At 37.1% G+C, this 19,842-nt stretch overlaps 1 protein-coding gene across 1 annotated transcript in view; it reads right to left on the reverse strand.

The window, feature by feature from the left end:
- Positions 1-276: 276 nt before the first annotated feature.
- LOC120522910 overlaps positions 277-19,842 on the reverse strand; it is a 58,910-nt gene continuing 39,344 nt past the window's right edge. Inside the window, exons 3-5 of the mRNA XM_039743687.1 lie at positions 14,507-14,612; positions 9,174-9,219; positions 277-1,497 (exon numbers count right to left, since the gene is read on the reverse strand). Coding sequence (XP_039599621.1) covers positions 1,411-1,497; positions 9,174-9,219; positions 14,507-14,612 — 239 coding nt within the window. The 3' untranslated portion in view covers positions 277-1,410. The remainder of the gene's footprint in view (positions 1,498-9,173; positions 9,220-14,506; positions 14,613-19,842) is intronic.

Here is a 19,842-nt window from a genome sequence, read left to right on the forward strand (position 1 = left end):
ATTTTCCATATATTGATTTAATATATTAATTAAAGGTTAACTTAACTGATTTTTAATATGTGTTGTATAAAACTTGCAAAAATGTACACATGTACAAAAATGTAGCATATTTAGGAAATTATGTAAAAAAAATACAGAACTCTGTGGTGAAAATTGAATTAAAAGTTCAGGGTAGATGAAGTATGCTTATTTTCATAGCCACCTGTCCATCCAGCTGGATTTTGTTAACAATATCACTAGGACAACATTCAGTTGATGTAAATATTTAATCAGGGACTCATTACATTTTGGAAATTAAATAGGAGTTGTACTTTGAGAAGCTGAATATGTTGTTTCTTTTAAGAATGCATTTGAGAAGCGTTTAATTGATAGGCTGTATTGTTAAGCTTTTGAGGAAGAGAAAGCATTATTGTTTAACTCACAAATATCAAGGACTGTATTTTGAATCAGTCATGCTGCAGAGAGCTATATGATTTGTTCCTCATTTATGCATAAAAAGAATTAAGCTGTGTGCACAGCATTAAGGGACTAACTTGCATCATTTATAAGAAACTGCTGACCTTGATAATAACAGAACACCCTGTGATATTACGAAATCAGCTGTGACCAGTTTCTGAACCCTTGCTTAAACTAGTTTGAGCATATTGCTAAAAACTTGGGTATGTAGCTAAATTCCTCCTGGCTGTTGTGCAAAAACATTGCATGCCTAAGCAAGATAAGATATTGATCACTAAAGCTTGCTATGCTAAATGCTGCTTTGAACATGTAACAGATCTACTATAAAAGAGAGAAACTCCTTGGAATGTGAGGCTGTCTGATCTGACCTGGCTGACTGAGCTGAGGGTCTGCAGTCTCTTTAAAACTCACCAAGAATAAAGAATTTTTTTTTACATTTTTTATTGGTGTTTGCCTGCTGTTATCTCGACTTTCGTCCACACTTATTTTACCTGTGCAATTGAATTTCTTATGGAAATGTTCATTTATGAATTAACCAGAAAGTGGCACATCCTTTACGAGAGCTTCAGTCTCAAATATTGTTACTACAGTACTTGTACTGTTATCTGACAAACAGAATTAGATTATTTTAAATTAGGAAACAAACTTACCATTAAAAATTATTTGTAAGAATAATCCATTTATTCAAATAACATTTAAGTGCCAATAATAGTCTGCAGGAAATAGTTTCTTCTTCTTTTTCTTCTTTAAAAAAATGTTCTAGAAGGTTTCTGTTTTTCTATTAGTTTATTTCCTACTTCATACAGCACAAAGAACACTTATTCTCACAGCATGGCTATTCAGCCTAGTTCAAAACAGTCCATGTGCAATTGGACTTCATATCATAGAAATGCACATCCATTATAAATAATGTATATTTTTATGTTTCTTATTAAAGCTGAATCATTGGTATCTCTATCCAATGCTTTCATATACAGAATTCAGTCTTTCAAAATAATTGCTTCTTCTATTCTTTAAATTACTGAGGTTTTCAGTCAGCTCCTGCAAAAGTAAGAAAGACATTGTTAGCATAGTTGAGCATTAGGACTTGAAATGAAGATCAGCTTGGAATCACTGCATATGTTTTCAGGTTTCAGTTAAATCCCAGACTAGCATTGCTAAGTTTAATAAGAGCTTATAATAAGAGCCTACCATGTTTCTTAAATGATGTATTTGTCTTTGATGTTTTCACATGACGTCCGACTCTCTGAAATCCATTGGCCCTCCCTATAAACATGTTAAGCCCTTGACCTTTGAGTTCTTCAATCTAATTCAGAGCCTTAGCATAGAAAGAGCAGTCCACATCAAAATATCTGATCTCGTCTGATTTATTGGAAACTGATTTTTGCTTGATCTTTTTTGTCTCTATTCAGAAATCCGCTCTGTTTTATTCCAGATAAGAGCTGTGTTGCAAACCTGAGGCTTTCAGATTACAAAACAACTGTCACTCTTAGTGAGATGTGATTTTATGTGCTGTTCTTACTGTTGTTTATTATCTCAGTCTCAGATTGATTTTATCAGATATGCTTGGGCGATTACTTTATATATCAGTTTTTATACATCCATGCACTGATTTACGTCCAACCCAGTAGAGGCAACTCGTACTTAAGGCTGAGAGCCATTGGAAAATAATCCTTTTTAATAAAACCCTTGTGTGCGTCCAGTGTCTGTGTGTGTGTCTTCTGGTGAAGTGCGCATGCGTGGGGCCAAACAGCATGTGTTCAGTCTCTTCCTGTGCATTCCCTGTGCAGAGAGAGAGAGACAGATACACACACAGGCGCGCGCGAGTCACACACACACAAGCGCGCGCAAGTCACGCACACACACACACAGGCGCGTGGTGTCCGTGTGTGTGTCTTGTGGAGAAGTGTGCATGTGCGGGGCCACACAGCACGTGTTCAGTCTCTTCCTGTGCATTCCCTGTGCAGAGAGAGAGACAGAGACACATACAGGCGCGTGTGAGTCACACACACACACACACACAGCAGCCTTGAGTCACACACACACACACACAGGCGCGCGCGAGTCACACACACAGGTGCGTGCGCGCCACACACACATACACACACACACACAGGCATATGCGACAGACAGACACACACACACACAGGCGAGAGACAGACAGACACACACATACAGGTGAGAAACAGACAGACGCAGACACAGAGGCGCGCGCTTAAGAGACGCACACGCGAGAGACACACACACGCAGGCCCTCGAGAGAGACACACACACACACACACGCACACACAGGCGCGCGCGGGCACTGTTGCAATGTTACTTTTCCTGGTTGTTTATTAAATTACAGATTTTTCAAATGTTCATTTTTTCCCCTGTGCTTAAAATTCATTAAAAAAAGAGTTTTTAGCGAGTGGATCATAAGGCTATAGTGCAAATTCTTGCAGTGTTAATTTTCTTTGTTGTTCAAGGTTTAATTAGTGTTATTCAATGTTTTTATATTTAGTTTACTATTACGCTGTGCTTTCTATGGTATAGTTAACTATATTTGTGCTTAAAAAGTTCATACGGTCTGGAACGGATTAATTGTATTTTCATACTATCCTATGGGGGAAATTACTTCAGTTCACGACTAAGTCGGGTTACAACCAGAGTTTTGGAACGAATTATGGTCATGAACCGAGGCTCCACTGTATTACTGTCAGACAAAATTACAGGCATTTTACGGAAATACAAACCAGTATTACTGAGAGAGAAAATTAAAGGCACACAATACAGTGACACATATTATAGCCACATACAAGGTCCCTTGCCATTTAATATAGACTGTTCATACAAATGTTTATGCACTACTGTTCTAGCGCCCGTTATTTTAGCAGGCTTAATGTCTAGTAGGGTAATAATGTTCTAGAAATTGCTAAAACGAGTCACAGTAATAAACCTTTTGATGTTGTTATTGTTATTTCACAGAATTACATATGATTTCTCACTCTTGGAGGACTTCTTAAGATTTACTGTATTTTGATCACTCATTGACAACCAAATAGAGGCAATTGCAAACGTACAATGAACTGAAATTACTTAGAAAGAGGGAAACACATTGTGCAATGGTTAGACGACCCACCATGACCAACTAGCTAAACAACAATGGCAACCCACCACCCATTGGCAATCCAACTGACTCACAGTTAACTTCTCTAGAACTCCTTCTATCCCTGGCATACTAAAAACTTTCTACCTGTTTAATAGTGTCATAGACTCTACTGCCTCTGCAGTTAAAAGCACTCAGAATGAGGAGTTTATTCATTAATAGAAGATACCCTTCTCATGTTATCAACATGGCTCTCAATCAAGCCAGGAGAAGACCTTGTAATATCCACTATTGCAGGAACCATTAGAGATCTACTGTCCATAAGTTGTTTCAAATGAGGGTTTTTTGACCAGCATACTTCAACTTCAGGCTGTTGAAGTATGCCTTGATATACAATAAAACAAAGAAAGCAAGCAGCTCACTATAACTGACATCAGACCTCACGTATACCCTATAAATTGAGTGCACTTTGTGGTGCTGGATGAACTGCTGCGCATGTCTATTTAGCTCATTCACAATTGCATCTGACATGGTCTCACTATACATGTCACTAAAACTATAACTAGAATCTATAATACTGTCAATGGTCATTTCTGGAGAACTGTCACTATTACAACATGACAAATTCTCCTTCATATGCTCTCATGCTGTTCTCTCAGTCACCTTCAGTCACATGTATAAACTCCAGTATGATGTGGCTAGTGGTGGACATCTCATGGATAATAGTAAAGATATTAAAGATGACCCAATAAGCCAATGTAGTGGAAGAAATATTTGTCTCTCTATTATAAAAAAAACTTGGAAAGGAAAAGCAGGGTGACAAGACATGATCTTCTCAGACGTTCTCGGAAGACACTTAAAAGACCCACAAGACGAAAGAGACTGGCCACGGAGCATCTCGCAGGGACCGTAAACATGAGACTTGGTGCCAAGAGATTGTCGCAGGACCATCTCGTGAGGACGTGGAACATGAGATTCTTGCAAGACACACCCCACTTACAACCAATATCAAATAAGAGCATGAAAAAAACAGCTATGTTATATAGGTTAAAGTCAGTGGCACTGACCAGAGAGCAGGAGACTGAGCTGGATGTGGCAGAGTTAAAGATTCTAAGATTTGCACTGGGTGTGACAAGGATGGATAGGATTAGAAATGAGTACAGTAATCCCTCGCTATATCGCTCTTCGACTTTCGCGGATTCACTCTATCGCGGATTTTAAATGTAAGCATATCTAAATATATATCACGGATTTTTCGCTGGTTCGCGGATTTCTGCGGACAATGGGTCTTTTAATTTATGGAACATGCTTCCTCAGTTTGTTTGCCCAGTTGATTTCATACAAGGGACGCTATTGGCAGATGGCTTAGAAGCTACCCAATCAGAGCATGTATTACATATTAACTAAAACTCCTCAATGCTATAAGATATGCTTGATTATTCTTTTGACTGCTTGATTGTTTGCTTGTCTCTGCCTCTCTCTCACCCTCTCTGACATTCTCCGCGCCTGACGGAGGGGGTGTGAGCAGAGGGGCTGTTTGCCTAGTGGATACGGACGCACCTCTAAGAAATGCCGCTTTATCGCGGTTCTTTGGCATACTTAAAAGCACACGTATTGATTTTTTGATTGTTTGCTTTTCTTTGCGAGCGCTCTCTCTCTCTCTGAAATTCTCTGCTCGTGATGCAGACACTCCTTTGAAGAGAAGATCTATTTGCATTCTTTTAATTGTGAGAAAAAAAACTGTCATCTCTGTCTTGTCATGGAGCACAGTTTAAACTTTTGACTAAAGGGTGTTATTTCATGTCTAGAGGGCTCTAATAATGTTAACAGTGTGGGAGAGTTTATAATGGCTTAAAATATATAAAAATAACTATACAAACATATGGTTTCTACTTCGTGGATTTTCATCTATCATGGGGGGTTCTGGAACGCAACCCCCGCGATCGAGGAGGGATTACTGTACATTAGAGGTTCAGCTCAAGTTGGACAGTTTGGAGACAAAGTCAGAGAGGCGAGATTGCGTTGGTTTGGACGTGTGCAGAGGAGAGATGCTGAGTAAATTAGGAAAAAGATGCTAAGGATAGAGCTGAAGAAGAAAAGAGGAAGGCCTAAGAGATTTATGGATGTGGTGAGAGAGGACATGCAGGACATGGGTAAAACAGAGCAAGATGCAGAGGACAGAAAGATATGGAAAAGGAGGATCCATTGTGGCAACCACTAATGAGAGCAGCCGAAAGAAGAAGAAGAAGAAGAAGAAGCAAACTTTTAGAGAACTCTTGGTTTTAATTTCAAATAACAAATTTGCCTACAGTATGTGACAACGCATTCGTTGTATGAAGTTACTTTTTTGAGCTGCAAGGCATAAGCGTCATGTTGCTTTTAATATTTTTTCTTTCACAGCCCATTTCACAGCATATGCAGTGGCATTGCTGCCAAACAAAATATTGTAAAAAGTTTCTCAGAAAGAGCTATTCTTACATTTTGGTGGGTTAACCTGATAAAGAATTACTAGTGTGTACCATTCCCTTGCACCAGTTATCAGTAGTTAATCAATGGCATAGCTCAGACTGCAGGAGATCACATGAAGAGACATAATTTCCTGAATGTTAAATGTGACTCACTTAGCTTTTAAGTGTGTGAAGACATTTTTATCTTCACGTGGAAACTGCTGTCATTTGGAAGAAGTGTATTTTTAAATGAGCAGACAAGTAAATAAGAAGTAATTGTTCCTCTTTAGCATGCAATGTTGTTTGCAACTGTGTCTAAACTGTCCATTACTCAGCACCAGAATGTAAATACAATTAAGGGAGGACACTCTTTACAGAGGAGTAACTATATGGAGCGATAGATAGACAGACAGACAGACACACAGACAGACAGACAGACAGATAGATAGATAGATAGATAGATAGATAGATAGATAGATAGATAGATAGATAGATAGATAGATATGATGAAGAATAGAATGTTTCTAAAAATATCTGTAGACCAGATCAATTAAAAGTAAGAATGACACACTAATTGGAAAACTGGATGGAATAAAAATCCTGCAGCCAAGCGGGTCCCACAAGCTTATTGCAATATTCTCAGAGTAACAATGTACCAAAGGTTTTATTTTATGATTAATATTTATGGAGGGTTTCAAATGTAATTGTTTAAATGTAAGTTGATCCAGACTTACTTTTTTGTGTTTTTGCCTCTGGATAAACACTGAACATCACACAGTTAAGTATGTGTAGTATTTTATGTCTATAGTGGTGTTTCACACATTGTCCATTCATCCATTTTCTTAACCCACTTATCCAGGGTAGGGTTGTGGGTAAGCTGTAGTTTATCCTAGCAAGCATCAGGTGCAAGGCAGGAATAGTCCCTGAACAACAGAACATGAAATCTAAGCAAATGAAAAATTTTTACCTTAAACCATTAAATATTGTTTTCCTTATTGTACAAGCAAGATTTATTGACTTTTCAAAAAAATTGTACTTAAGATAATTTTACTTATATTAGTAAATCTTAAAAAATAAAGTTTGCTTACCCCATTAGCAGATCTTTTATTGGAATAAAAGAAAAACAACTGTTTTACTTAGCAAAAAATATGCCAACTTTACCAAAATTTACTTTCTTAAGAGAAGCTAAACAATCTTAAATACATATTTCTTGAAAAGTCACAAAATCTTACAATAGCAAAAAAAATGTAATGGCTTGAAATAAAATTTTTTCACATGCTTATGTTTCATGATTTGTAGTGCGGAGAGGGTGCCTGACTATGACAGGGTGAACAGATGCAGTAAGGACAACTAAACAATTCCAGTTCACCTAAGTTACATGTCTTTGAACTGCAGAAGGAATCCAGAATGCCTGGAGGAAAAATTTCACATGTACCTTTGCTTCCCAGTTGCAAGGCTGCAGCACTACCACTGCACCACCATGATACACTCGATAAAATAATGATTTAGTTGACTATACTGCAGGGAAAATGTTTTAGAAATTGGCCAGGCTTTCTGATGCATGTGTGGTTATTAAATATTAGAACAACACTGTTCTAAGTAGTACCTTTATAAAGGATCTTAAGGTATTCAAGTGCCCTTTCCTTGGATAAACAGCACAAACTTCAGAGAAGCATCCAGAGTGAAATTAATAAAAATGTAATTATATTTTAAAATATAATGTTGTTTGTGGTAAGTCAGTGTGATCACACACACAACTGCATAAACTGTCAGACAGAGCCTCTCAGTAATAATAGGACTGTATTGCCAGGACCACCACCACCACCACTAGAGCCCCATGCCATAATCATGTTTAGGTAAGCGCTGATGTAGTATTTTTCTGGTGATTTCACAGTTGCTTTATATTGGGTTCAAATGCGGCACTCAGTTGCTATCTGTCCTAAGTCAATGCATTCTTCCCATATCAGTGTGTGGGTTGGTTTGAAATTTCAAAGACAAGCATATTCATTTGCATAAGATTTGTGCTGTACTATAATCCAGCCTGGACTGGTTTTTGTCATGCACCTAATACTGCCACCCTGAACTGGATCAAAGTGTTTTTGAGTGTTGCATTCATTTCAGCAATCATTGAATATTAGAACAATCTAAACAAGAACAGGCCATTCAGACCAACAAAGCTTGATAGTCCTATCAACTTAATTCTTCAAAAATAACATCAAGTCGAGATTTGAAAGTCCTTAAATTCCTACTGTCTACCACACTACATGGTAGCTTCCATGTGTCTATGGTTCTCTGTGTGAAGAAAAACTTCCTAATGTTTGAGTGAAATTTACTTTAAAATGCTTCCAATTGTGGAATAACACAAAATAAACACATTTTAAAATAGCAGTTTTGATTCAGTGTACTAATTACCTTCATAATTTTAAGTACTTCAGTTAGGTCACCTCTTAATCTTTTTTTGCTTAAACTGAAAAGACTTAGCTCTTTTAATCTTTCCTCATAATTCGTCCCCTGTAGCCCTGGAATCAGCCTAGTTGCTCTTCTCTGGATTGTCTCCAGGGATACTATTTCTTTTTTGAAGCCTCGAGACCCAAACTGCACACAGTACTCCAGATGAGGCCTCACCAGTGCATTATAAAGCTTGAGCAGAACCTCCTTGGACTTGTAATCCACACATCATGTTGTATAACCTAACATTCTGTTAGCCTTCTTAATGGCTTCTGAACACTGTCTGGAAGTCGATAGCTTAGCTTAAATCCTTCTCATAAAGTGTACTTTTGATTTTCAGACGCCCATTGTGTATTCAAATCTATGTTTTTAATTCCTGTGTGTAATACTGACATAAATTTCATCTGCCACAAATGTGCCCAAGCCTGTATGCTGTCCAAGGACCTCTGTAATCACTGAATGTATTGTACATTATCTGCCAATCCACTTAACATTGTAATTGTATGCCAACCTCCCATTTCCACCATTATTTCAACTTTCCTCCCAGGAGAGTTACCACCAACAAACCTGGATAAATCAACATCCTCACCATCACCTCCATTGTGTGGGACAAAAATAACACTAATGGATGCAACAAGATCCTTTGGTTTCAAGAAAAACAGATACAATATTTCATACCATCAAGGATTTTTTGTATATATTAAAATAAAATATAAGCAAAAAAATCAGCATACTGCTCCATTTCCATCATTTGTCCTTAGATTCTGGTCTTGTTTGGATCTAGGAATAAAAGCAAGAAAATATCAGTCATTTTCCATCCCGCTATATCCTAATATAGGGTTCACAGGGGTCTGCTGGAGCCAATCCCAGCCAGCACAAGGTGCAAGGCAGGAACAAATCCCCAGGCACGGCGCCAACCCACCGCAGGACACACACACACACTAGGGACAATTTAGGATCACCAATGCACTTAACCTGCATGTGTTTAGACTGTGGGAGGAAACCGGAGCACACCCACAAAGACACGGGGAGAACATGCAAACTCCATGCAGGAAGGACCCAGGAAGTGAACCCAGGTCTCCTTACTGCGAGGCAGCAGTGCTACCACTGCGCCACCCGAAAGAAAATATCCTTAATGTAAATAGCTTTTTAATGATGAAGTGTTGGGATGCTGAGTAAATCAAAATACCTTTTAAAATGAATCCAAAACAAAATGACTTTCGGGCTGCACATCAGTACAGATTTATAGACTAATGCTGTAGATATAGTGTTAAGCATTTCAAAAATGAAATAGTTAACAATATGGGAAATTCAATTTACTTTCAACAAAGAAAAATAATAATGATGAATTTTTCCACTTTTACAGCAAACCTTTTCAGTCAATTGAACGTTCAGAATGTAATAAAAGGAAAGTCCTGACACCAAGAGATCTTAAGAGTCTTAAAAAATATATTTAGTCATTTGAAAAATGAGAACATTGACATATGTTCAAATGAAAAAGTCAGATAGATAGATAGATAGATAGATAGATAGATAGATAGATAGATAGATAGATAGATAGATAGATAGAGTTAAAAAGCTTCTTTGAAAAGCAAAAGTTACCCCTGGGATATATCTATCTATCTATCTATCTATCTATCTATCTATCTATCTGTCTGTCTGTCTGTCTGTCTGTCTGTCTGTCTGTCTGTCTGTCTGTCTGTCTATCTATCTATCTAAACAATGACGCCTGCTTCAAAACTACTATAGAGTAACTGGGTAAATCAGAACTCAACAGAAAGCAGCAGGCAAGAGGTATAGCTTAAGGTGTGTTGCGCACAGCAAATGTTTTTGAAATTTGTATGTCTATGCAATCATGGACAAATGAGCAAAAAAATCAATTAGTCAAAAAAAAATCAATAATAAGCAAAAAATCAACAAGTGCACTCTTAATAATAAAGTGCCAGAGTGGTACTTCAGAGCGATGTCCTATAGGAACCATTTCTATTTCCCAAATGACCCAACCACATGACGATTCCAGAAAGAACCTTTGTTTATTTAGATCCATAACAGTCCCCATACAGTGAATAAACATGAATAGATGGGAACAGATATCTGTTACCGTCCTGCTAGGTAGCCTATCATGTGTTAAAGATTTCAGTTTGTTTTTCTATACATTAGAAAGTTCTTCAAAGCACATAGAACCAGCTTCATATGCAATGAACCCTTCACTGAATAAAATATTGCTTTGTTAAGCAAAGTCTTTGTGAGGAACCAGACAACCTAATAAAGAACCATAAAATGCAATTAAAGAACCAGTTTTTTAAGAATGTAAAGCCAGAAGCCATTTAATAATTATTGAAAGTCTTTAGCTGATGTTATTACTGCCAAATGTGGTAAGGGGCAAATTACAAATAGATGTGTGCAGTTTTGACACTAAGTTTGTTCCATGTTTCATTTACTTATTTTACTAACCTTTGTAAACCAATCCGTTAGCATGGCCAGATTGTTGTTCATTTTGTTTATGTAATTTTAAATTGTCTACAGTCAATAATAATAGACGAATCAGTAATGTAAGTCTGTGTTTGAATTTATCTGAGTGTCTCCCTAGTCCATATAAACACATCAAGGACAAATATCAGGCATGAGACAAGTTCCTTTCAACAATGTACTTGAATTTTCTGGGTCTTATTTTTCCAGTGTAGGATAAAAGGAAGTCAAACTTTTTTTCTAAGAGCAAAAGCACTTGGTAAGACAAACCTCATGTATCACCTCCTCTCTGTTATTGTCAGTTCATTGACTTGCTCAAGACTTTCTCTGTTTTTGTCGGTACACCATGTTTTAGTATGAATTCTACTCGTTATACATAAGGCCCCAGGGCTCTAAGGGTATGATAATATTTACCATAGAATTCCCTGCTCTTCTTTTTGCTGCAGATGGTTTTTAAGATTTTGGCCCTATGTTTGGAATCATTGTGATGCTGTAAAATGAAGCTGGGGCATATCAGATTCCTCACTTATGGTATGGGACCTACCTGTACTTTTCAGGAGTGATTGGGCCATCCATTTTGATCAAATCATCAATACTGTTTGTGGAAATACAGCTCAAGACTTTCAGGTAACCTCCAACTCTCTTCACTGCTGCCTATACACATTCATCCATGTACCATTCTCCAGCCCTTCAACGCACACACTGCCTACTGATAGAGGCAACAATTTCAAATCTAGACTCATCTTCTAAAGCAACTACTGCCATTTTACTGCACCCAAAGTGAGTTGTTGAGCATATATTTCCACCTCAGAGGTATGGACTTTTGGTCACAACGCTGCCATGAATAACACATCTGATAAGATTTCTTTGGACAGTTCTCAGCTTATAGCAGTGCTAGACGTCTTCCAGTTTCAAGAGGATGTTAGCTTGATGTATTTCTCATTTGCTGCACTCAGTTTTCATGTCCAGCCACTTTGTTTGTGGTCCTCAGCCTTGTCTGTTTTTGCTTCTGCTGAAATGCTTGGGCAGTGCACTTGGAAACACCCGTCTGCCACAAAATATATGCTTCTGAGACACCTTGATGATGCAAGATGATGTCTTGTCACTATGCTCCTTTTTGCTTTGGTTGAAGATTGGCAGTTTAAGCTGCCACGTCTACTGCAACCTCACCTTTCTAGTTCAGTTATCCTTTCAACATACATATCATGTCATTGATCATTACCACCAGTTTATTATATTTGCTTACTCAAACACCTGGCTATAAGCATACTAAGATCGCATGTTTTTAACTGGAATGTAATCTATTACTATGTACATTTCTGTCTTTAATATTCAAGTATCATATTGTATTGCTTTACTTTTGCAAAATAAATATTTGGAGTTCTAAAATACTCTCTTTTCTATTGACACACTAACCCAGAAGACATAAAATAATATTAACAGTATAATGAATGCTCACACATGCAAATGGGACAAAATCAGTTCTTGTTTTCTTGTTATTTTTAGTGGTGTAATAAAAAAAATGAGTTATTCTGAATATAAATGATAAAGAATCAAATGATTAAATCATAGCAAGTGAGGGAACTAAAATTAAGACCAAAGTAATTTCCATTAGTAGCAATAACTGACATCTACTTTTAAATATTTAAATTGGCTGGAATGAAAACTACCAAAAGCAGCCGCTGTCCAGGAGCTGATTTGAGACCTCCTGGTGTTGAGCCTTCTTCTTCATACTTTGATTATAATTGAGGTCAGCTCTGCACCACTTACTCATGAATGACTTTTCACATTGGGGATGGTGTTTTCTTTAATCTTTAATCCTTCTTTGTCCTGAACATTTTGTTTCAATGCATTGTAGAATACTCTCTCCTCCATCTGTTCCAAACACATCTCATTTACTATCTTTTAAGACTAACATATAAAAAATGAAAAGTAAATACACTGAAAAGCATACAATTTTAAGGCACACTGCAAGGAAGTTCACAGTACTGCTCTGAAATGAAATGAATTGAGGAGAACACCACCAATGTAACTTGACATTAGTGGATTTCTTTTCAAAATAATCATACAATATGGTAATACATTTGTACCGTATAGCAGTTAGCGTTGCTGTCTAATGGATCCAATGTCTAGAATCTAAATAAGAGCCCAGGAGTTTTCTCTGTAGAACATGAATCTTCTTACTTTGTGTAGGTTTTTCTTGCTGGTACTCCAAAAGGAAACGGAGGTTAGGTGAGTCTGTGATTTGAAATTGGACCTATGGGTGCGAGTGAACCCTGCAGTGGAATGGTGCCCTGGCTAGGGCCGGTTTATTGTTTGGCATTTGATGTTGCCAGGCTCTGATCACCATGACCCTGAACTTGATTAAGTCAGTTTGAGAATACTAAGCATGTTATAAATTAATAACTAGAACTGGGATCTTGCAGTTTGATTAAATATGTTATTATTACAATACTACTTATGAGATTATAAGAACAATATTATAGTACCACTAACAGCATTATAAGAACCATTAATACAAAAATATGATGACATTAATGTGAATAATAATCTTGCAGCAATGTCCTGTATATGATGTACTCTTCTAATCTACATTGGATTAATTCCAAAATGCCTGATGTGGCAAGTTGATAAATGTTTTATCAACTGTCCTATATATGATACTTCTGTATTTAGTGAGTGGCATCATCTATTCTTGCATTTTGCCTTGAGAGTTGTCACGGTGCAAGAACAGAGTAGTTTGTACAGTTGTGTTGTATTTCTGAGGTGGTAATGTTAGACTGGCCATCTAGCTCTGTGAAGAGGATTACTTGTGTTCTGTTTTGTGTGTTGTGTTTACCCAATTTTTTGACACCCATTCTGCACCTAACCTACCTGGAAGGGTGTCTTCCAATTTTTCCCTACATTTTTCTTTTTAATTTGGGTCGGTTTGGGGTGAGTTTTTTCTTGTTCTCTTAGGGAGTCAAGGTTGGTGAGCTGTCAAACAACAAGGCCTTTTAAAGCCCATTGAGGCATTTCTTGTTTGATTTTGGTGTAAACAAGATTTAAATTGTTGTTTTACATTAACTCAGTATATAGTAACAAATACTACAGGTTTTAAACTACTATACTTAAAAATGGTCTTCCCAGCTTTAAATGTTTCTGCACTGAGTTAGTAAGGAACCTGGCCTTTTGATTTTTTACTTACAAAACTATTATAATCCACTGAGGTTGTACACTAAAACCTGCACCATTTTTGTCATTGGTATATATAATCTGTACAAACATTTAAAGAAATTCACATTGAATCATAGCACTTTTCCTGAAGTGCATTTTTTTTACATTTCTCTATGGCAGTTAAAAGACAGGACAATACTAGACCAAGTCATCCATCATGCACAAGTGGCAGGCACCATATGATCAGTTATGCTACACTAAACAAGACACATCCTTTAAGTATAAATAGAGACATTGAAATTTAGAAATGATGCAAGCTTCAAGTAATTAAAAAATGCTTCAAAAATAAAATAATGCTTTTGTGCAGGATTTTCTATACAGTATCTAGACAATTATCTTTTTGTCCCAATTTTTTTATTGTGACATAATGCAAAGTACTCACCTTCTTTGCCTCCTTGTACAACAGTAAATGATTGGACCAACTAAAATGAGGCTAATTCCACATAGTGAGAAAAGCACATATTTCAGCATTTCTGTATTGGGGACAGCTGAAAAATTAAACAAAAATCAATAACTAAAATATACTTGATTAAAAAATTGAAGGTGATACACCATCACATAAATAGCAATGCTGTTTCACAGTTTAAAAGACCTGGGTTCACATCCTCACCCAGTGAAGTTTGTATTTTTCTTGAATGTGTCCATGTAGGCTTTCTCTGGGCGTTCTGCTATCCTACCAATTACAACAGCCATGCATGCAGAGTTATTTAGTGACTCAAAACAGACACAAGTCTGTGCAAGTGATTGTAGCCAACAATAGATTAGCTCCCTGTCCACCTGTCTTTTACTCAATGCTCCTGCCTTGATAGTCCTGTGAAGTGATTAAATGTATAAAAATACATTTAAAGGCATTTCCACACCAGATTATTACAAACTACTTCACAGTTTACTCTGTTTATTGTTTGTGATGTTGGCTTAGGTATGCTGGGAAATTAATTGAATACTTTTACAATTTAACATCTGTAGCAGAGCGACGGGCACTAAGCAAACTCCTGTCAATCATTGAGAATCCACGGCATCCACTGAACAGTGTCATCTCCAGGCAGAGGAGCAGCTTCAGTGACAGACTGCTGTCACTGTCCCGCTCCACTGACAGACTTAGATTGTTCCTCCCACACACTATGCGACTCTTCAATTCCACCCAGGGGAGTAAATTCTAACATTATTCAAAGTTATTGTCTGCTTTTACATGCATTTTTATTACTTTTTAATTTAATATTGTTTTTTGTATCAGTATACTGCTGCTGGATTATGTGAATTTTCCCTTGGGATTAATAAAGTATCTATCTATCTATCTATCTATCTATCTATCTATCTATCTATCTATCTATCTATCTATCTATCTATCTATCTATCTATCTATCTATCTATCTATCTACAAGTGGTGCTTCCTTGCTATCTTATTGATGTCCTTGTCCATTGTAACTGTAGTGTAAGGCGAGATCAAGCACGGGTAAAACGCGTGTCGAAAGAAATCTCTCTTTTCCCTTGGGATTAATAAAGTATCTATCTATCTATCTATCTATCTATCTATCTATCTATCTATCTATCTATCTATCTATCTATCTATCTATCTATCTATCTATCTATCTATCTATCTAATTGTATCTTTATAATTTACACCATGCTGTTCTTCTCTCTGCAGAACAAATGATCGATAGACATTCCACCTCTGACGTCTCTTCCGACTTCCCCCCTCCAGAACCCGCCCCTGTCACATCACACTCCTGAAACCTGGCTTTCCCACCATCATGGAGTCAGTCTGAAGAAGGCTTTGAAAAAGATGTCTCCACAATAACGGCATGCATTTTCAATTTCAAAACATCTTTCGATAATACGGAGTTGATTTAGGTGTCCTACCCTTTATGACTTGTTGTCTGATTCATTTTCAAGGGCCACAACAAGGCCAAATCTGAGATCATGAACCAAATCTGAATACTTCATACTGTAAATTAGCAATAAATGGTTCACTTGTTAGAAATTTAAGACAAATCCAATGATATATAAAAAATATAATTTATTAATTTCAACAGGATTGCTTTTTTTTATATTTGGGTCATACTTCGAAATGACTGTAGCATCACTGTGTTTAAGGTACAAGCAAATTATGGGTGGGACAAGAGTCTATTACAGGTCACACTCATCATACTAGACCAGTTTAGTTTCAGTTATTAAGTTTAACAGGCAATTCAACAATGATGGAGGGAATGAGAACATACAAGGAAATCTTATGTGAACATTTGGAAATACAGTACAGGCCAAAAGTTTGGACACACCTCCTCATTCAATGTGTTTTCTTTATTTTCATGACCATTTACAGCACTCCATCACTCTCCTTCTTGGTCAAATAGCCCTTACACAGCCTGGAGGTGTGTTTGAGGCCATTGTCCTGTTGAAAAATAAATGATCGTCCAACTAACCTGAGTTCTGCACAACACAACTGCTGGTCCCAACCCCATTGATAAAGCAAGAAATTCCACTAAATAACCCTGATAAGGCACACCTGTGAAGTGAAAACCATTTCAGGTGACTACCTGTTGAAGCTCATCGAGAGAATGCCAAGAGTGTGCAAAGCAGTAATCAGAGCAAAGGGTGGCTATTTTGAAGAAACTAGAATATAAAACATGTTTTCAGTTATTTCACCTTTTTTTGTTAAGTACATAACTCCACATGTGTTCATTCATAGTTTTGACGCCTTCAGTGAGAATCTACCAATGTAAATGGTCATGAAAATAAAGAAAACACATTGAATGAGGAGGTGTGTCCAAACTTTTGACCTGTACTGTATGCAGAATTAACACAGATGGTGACTGGAGTGTGAGGTGAATCTGGATCACTGGCACTGTAAGGCAGCAACACTGATAATGTGGTATCATTGTGCATTATAATTATTTTAAGAAAACAATTCAGTATAAAATATTCTGTTGGAGTACATACAGAAGTAGGCTATGATTAAATAAAGATTACTGCTATTTGATCTAAATGCAAAAACTAACACAGGACAAAGGACACGCTTCACATCCAAACTCTAAACACCTTTAAATAATAGTTTTATATCCACCTGTCATTTTTTTCTGCTTTAAGGGTCTGGCTGACCTGAATGTTGTGATCTAAAAGAATGAAATAGATCCATATCACTTGTGACTTTATATGAAAATCTAAACAAACTAATTTTTCTGTTATCAAGAATGCCTCTTCATGCTTTAGAATAGTGCAGCCACTTAACAAAGGCAATGTTTCCTAAAACCAAAAAGAAAAAGGCTACATAATGACAACAGAAAAAATGAGAAATGAAATATGGGAACTCCAGGTAGAGACTGACACTGAAGAGAACAGAAATAATGGAGTAAATACCTGATCTCATTTTACATGAAAGGCCAGAACTGAGTGTGCCTGGCAGTGCACTTCCATGGAGCTGTTTATTGAGCCATGCTAAAATACTGGAAATGCATGGATAGACATTGATATTAGCATTGGCAGAGATAATTTGGCAGGGTAATAGGTTGAGCTGATTGTGGTGTTGTAGTTTAAAATGATTTTGTAATTTTATTTTTCTATTTTAGGGGTCAAATCTTGCTGATTAGGATTTAAAATTGGTAGCACTGTCTTTTAGTGAAACACTGGTGTGATAAATCTTAATCTTCTATATAGATTATTAAATGGGAATAAAGAGAGTGTTGTGATTTTTTTTTAGGCATCAGTGCAGTTCATGGGTATTTTATTTATTATATGCCTTTAGTTTTATGGTGTGCTGACATCTGCTGGGCAGGTCGGGGCATTAATGGACATTTTAATTGATTTTTTTAAATTTTATTCCTGTTGTGCTTTGGCTAGATCATGTGGATGTAAATGTGGACTCATAGTTGTTTTTGATTTGCAGTTTACATCAAACAGAATGTGAACATAATACAGTGGTGTGAAAAACTATTTGCTCCCTTTCTGATTTCTTATTCTTTTGCATGTTTGTCACACAAAATGTTTCTGATCATCAAACACATTTAACCATTAGTCAAATATAACACAAGTAAACACAAAATGCAGTTTTTAAATGATGGTTTTTATTATTTCGGGAGAAAAAATCCAAACCTACATGGCCCTGTGTGAAAAAGTAATTGCCCCCTTGTTAAAAAATAACCTAACTGTGGTGTATCACACCCGAGTTCAACTTTCGTAGCCACCCCCAGGCCTGATTACTGCCACACCTGTTTCAATCAAGAAATCACTTAAAATAGGAGCTGCCTGACACAGAGAAGTAGACCAAAAGCACCTCAAAAGCTAGACATCATGCCAAGATCCAAAGAAATTCAGGAACAAATGAGAACAGAAGTAATTGAGATCTATCAGTCCGGTAAAGGTTATAAAGGCATTTCTAAAGCTTTGGGACTCCAGTGAACCACAGTGAGAGCCATTATCCACAAATGGCAAAAACATGGAACAGTGGTGAACCTTCCCAGGAGTGGCCGGCCGACGAAAATTACCCCAAGAGCGCAGAGCGACTCATCCGAGAGGTCACAAAAGACCCCAGGACAATGTCTAAAGAACTGCAAACCTCACTTGCCTCAATTAAGGTCAATGTTCACGACTCCACCATAAGAAAGAGACTGGGCAAAAACGGCCTGCATGGCAGATTTCCAAGACGCAAACCACTGTTAAGCATAAAGAACATTAGGGCTCGTCTCAATTTTGCCAAGAAACATCTCAATGATTGCCAAGACTTTTGGGAAAACACCTTGTGGACTGATGAGACAAAAGTTGAACTTTTTGGAAGGCAAATGTTCCGTTACATCTGGCGTAAAAGGAACACAGCATTTCAGAAAAAGAACATCATACCAACAGTAAAATATGGTGGTGGTAGTGTGATGGTCTGGGGTTGTTTTGCTGCTTCAGGACCTGGAAGGCTTGCTGTGATAGATGAAACCATGAATTCTACTGTCTACCAAAAAATCCTGAAGGAGAATGTCCGGCCATCTGTTCGTCAACTCAAGCTGAAGCGATCTTGGGTGCTGCAACAGGACAATGACCTAAAACACACCAGCAAATCCACCTCTGAATGGCTGAAGAAAAACAAAATGAAGACTTTGGAGTGGCCTAGTCAAAGTCCTGACCTGAATCCAATTGAGATGCTATGGCATGACCTTAAAAAGGCGGTTCATGCTAGAAAACCCTCAAATAAAGCTGAATTACAACAATTCTGCAAAGATGAGTGGGCCAAAATTCCTCCAGAGCGCTGTAAAAGACTCATTGCAAGTTATCGCAAACGCTTGATTGCAGTTATTGCTGCTAAGGGTGGCCCAACCAGTTATTAGGTTCAGGGGGCAATTACTTTTTCACACAGGGCCATGTAGGTTTGGATTTTTTCTCCCTAAATAATAAAAACCATCATTTAAAAACTGCATTTTGTGTTTACTTGTGTTATATTTGACTAATGGTTAAATGTGTTTGATGATCAGAAACATTTTGTGTGACAAACATGCAAAAGAATAAGAAATCAGGAAGGGGGCAAATAGATTTTCACACCACTGTATATCATGTTTTAAATTAAGTTGTTTCCATTCGCAGTATATACTGTATGTCTGACATTTTATGTTGTATGTACTTTTTATATGTGATCCTTTGTAAACCAATCATTTAAACATTCTGTGATCAGAATATAGGTCACTTTCATTGTATGAAATTTTAAACTATCTGAAGCTATTGAAAAGCCTGTAATATTTGTCT

Source organism: Polypterus senegalus, chromosome 2 (assembly GCF_016835505.1).
Source record: "Polypterus senegalus isolate Bchr_013 chromosome 2, ASM1683550v1, whole genome shotgun sequence".
Lineage (NCBI taxonomy): Eukaryota > Metazoa > Chordata > Cladistia > Polypteriformes > Polypteridae > Polypterus > Polypterus senegalus.